Source organism: Bubalus bubalis, chromosome 11, assembly GCF_019923935.1.
Source record: "Bubalus bubalis isolate 160015118507 breed Murrah chromosome 11, NDDB_SH_1, whole genome shotgun sequence".
In the NCBI taxonomy this organism is placed as follows: domain Eukaryota; kingdom Metazoa; phylum Chordata; class Mammalia; order Artiodactyla; family Bovidae; genus Bubalus; species Bubalus bubalis.
In genome coordinates, this window is record NC_059167.1 from 79,182,953 (window position 1) to 79,186,409 (window position 3,457).

General features: G+C 40.6%; 1 gene segment (V, D, J or C); it reads left to right on the forward strand.

Moving 5' to 3' along the window:
• The first annotated feature begins 292 nt into the window (after positions 1 to 292).
• LOC123464695 lies at positions 293 to 1,147 on the forward strand. The segment is given in 2 exon segments: positions 293 to 435; positions 635 to 1,147. Coding segments are annotated over 2 exon segments (450 nt in total).
• Positions 1,148 to 3,457: the final 2,310 nt, after the last annotated feature.

The following is a 3,457-nucleotide window of genomic DNA, read 5'->3' on the forward strand; positions in this document are numbered from 1 at the left end:
AAGGTTCTACATAATCCATCCTGACACAATTCTTCTAGAAATATCATCTACCTTTCCTCACACACTATCCCACAATCTTCTCTTACATAGAGTCATTTAAGAAAAAATATTCTTTACAACTTCACATATCGGAAATACTGCTTTTACCTCTCTGCACTGTCCCCCCAAACCTCAATTTTGGAGAAATTGCTGACCTTACTGCAGTCTCACTAGGCCACCGTGGGTGGAGTTTCCTGTTAAGTGAGTTGACTCACCTCAGATGTGATTGGTACTCAGTGATTCTGGCGGAACATACTCACAGTAAGAACAGAATTTCTTTGGACCCAAGACTCTATATTCTTCAGATTAGGGGTGAAGGCACCTCAGTAACTGGGCAAGGGATCATGAAGAGAAAATGGGGAGCCCTGCTGGGGTTTCTGTGGGTCCAGATTTGCTGTGAGTCGGGGTCATCCCAGATAGGGAACTGAGGAGTGTCCACAGCTGTCAGTGGGAGGGAGGGGAGGAAAGCTGACCTGGAGCTCCTAGATGGTCCTACATCCTCAGGTGTTTCCTGAGATAGTTTCCTGGTCTGGAAATCCCATCCGTGACTCCTCAGTGACATCATTCGTGTTTGCTTCTCTCTCTTTCCAAGCAGGGGTGAGGGGAGTGAAGGTGGAGCAGAGTCCTTCAGTCTTGAGCCTCCAGGAGGGAGCCAACTCTACTCTGAGGTGCAATTTTTCTGCCACGGTGAGCAGTGTGCAGTGGTTCCAGCAGAATCCCGGAGGCAGCCTCACCAGGCTCTTTTTCATAGCTTCAGGGATGAAGCAGAATGAAAGGCTGAGTTCCACAGTGAATTCTAAGGAGCGGTATAGTACCCTACACATCACAGCCTCCCAGCTGGAAGACGCAGCCACCTACCTCTGTGCGGTGCAGGCACAGTGCTCCCAGGTGATCTGCAGCCTGTACCCAAACTGCAGCTGCCTCAGCCCCAGCCCTCCACAGTACTACACCATCCAAGTTCCTTGTTACTTCTTTGGATTTCCAGATTCATAATTCAGCATTTTTTCCTCTGAAGATCAGATCCTTTAGGACTGTCATTTCACTTTTTTTTTTTTTTTCCCTTCTTCTTCCCAGAAATCTCTCATGGATACAAAGCTCTAATATGGAGCCATTGTCATAACTGATGTAGAAGCCAATGTTCAATGTCCTGTTGAAACAGTCTAGTGCTCCTGATAGATAAAATGCAAGCTATGTATAAATTTCTCTGGAAAAATATATGATGATCAACAAACAGAAAAAGATGACTCAATTTTTTGGTTAACTGCACGTGTGTGTTCCTTCAAAGTGAAAAGGGAATTAAATGTAATGTTTTTAAAGTTTGTATTCAGATTTTTGAGGCCTGGTAGTAACAAATATGAGAAAAATAATTTTTTATGTGAAGACAAGGCAGAGACCGGAGTGATGTATCTGAAAGCCAAGGAGCACCAAACACTGATGGCAGTTGCCACAAGATAAGAGAAAGCATGGGAGTTTATAGCAGCTTTATTCATAATTACCAAAATTTGGGACTAACCAAGATGTCCTTCAACAAGAGGATGCATAAGTAAATTGTGGTACATCCAAACAATGGAATGTTATTCAGTGTTAAAAAGAAAGGGTTTGTCAAGCCATAAAAATACAGAGGAAACTCAAATGCATGATACTAAGTGAAAGAAGTCAATCTAAAAGGCTGCCTACTATATGATTCCAACTAAATGACATTCTGGGAAAGGCAAAATTACAAAGAGAGTGAAAACCAGTGATTGCAAGGATTGAGGGGAGTGGAAAGATGAATGGGCAGAGCACAAAGGATTTTTAGGAGTGAAAATAGTCTCTGTGATACTATAATGATGAACACATACCACTATACATTTGTGTAAATCCATAGAATGTACAACACCAAGAGTGAATCCTGGTAAACTGTAGTAGGCAGAATCGTATAGTAGGCAGCCTTTTAGATTGACTTCTTTCACTTAGTATCATGCATTTAAGTTTCCTCTGTATTTTTATGGCATGACAAACCATTTCTTTTTAATACTGAATAATATTCCATTGGAATAATATTCCATTGTAGGTGATCCCCACCTAAACTTGCAAGGAGAAAGACAGAAGCCAGAAAGCAATTTTGTTGCTTTAGAAAGAGCCTCTTGCTTTACCTGTTGGCAACTCATCTACTTCCTCCAGGTGCTCCAGTCATGCAGATGTTTTTTTCTTTTATTCCTACAAGATGAAATAAGTCTTATAGAATGAATCACCAAAAGAACATCTTACCAATTCAGTCACAAAGCCCCTTTGACCTCACTGTCTGTGATGATGCTTACATTCAGTGAGCCACGTCCCATTTTATGCCATTTTACTATAGATTTATATTCTCCTTGATCTTATAGGAGAAATGAAATCACAGACAGGGATTCATTCCAAGGAAGGCCCTAGGGTTAGTTAGTGGCAACTGCAGCCCCTGAAGACTGCAAGGGATGCGAAAATAGTGTTGGGGTTCCAGAGTGCAAGGGGTTTCTCCCCACTCTCTCTCATCACTTTACATTGTATATAAGTAGACCTCAATAAAGGTTTGTTCTGCTAAATAGTATAAAAGAATTTAGAGCTGAGCCTGTAGACAGGGTTTAGTTCAATGTCATTTTACAAAACAGAAACTAGATCCAAGATGACAGAATGAAAAATTATATAATTAAAAAATAGATCAAATGAGCTAGCAGTAGAAAGTAGAAGATAAACTGGATATCCTCACCTCCCCCTTAATGTTCTTTTCCTATCTCCTTCTTCTAGACCCTTGTTGCTGAGCAAAAAAAAAAAGCTGTCTAATGCAAACTGCAACACTTAGCTCTCTGCCGTTTAGTAATTGCATTTTAGGATACATTTCAACTGTTTCTACTGTCAATTCTCTGAGAAAGCAAGGGGCCACTGAAACCCAACTTAGGAGACAGTCTGAGATAACAGGCAGTTGAAATGTCAAATGATCTTCTCTCTGTTACTCTGATCTTCGGCTTACAAGTTCCTTTTAGAGAGAGTTTTCCTCCATAACAGGCAAATGAAAATGGTATATTGGCATATATATATATATATATATATATATATATATATATATATTTGGTTTGTTTGTTTGTTTAGGAGAGTGAATCATGGTGCTTTTATAATTTAAAAACTATATATCAGGAGAGGAGCCAAGATGGCTGAGGAGTAGGACGGGGAGAACACTTTCTCCCCCACAAATTCATCAAAAGAGCATTTAAACGTTGAGTAAATTCCACAAAACAACTTCTGAATGCCGGCAGAGGACATCAGGCACCCAGAAAAGCAACCCAACTCTTCGAAAGCAGGTAGGAAAAAATATAAAAGACAAAAAAAGAGACAAAAGAGGGAGGGATGGAGTTCCATCCCGGGAAGGGAGTCTTAAAAAGAGAGAAGTTTCCAAACACCAGGA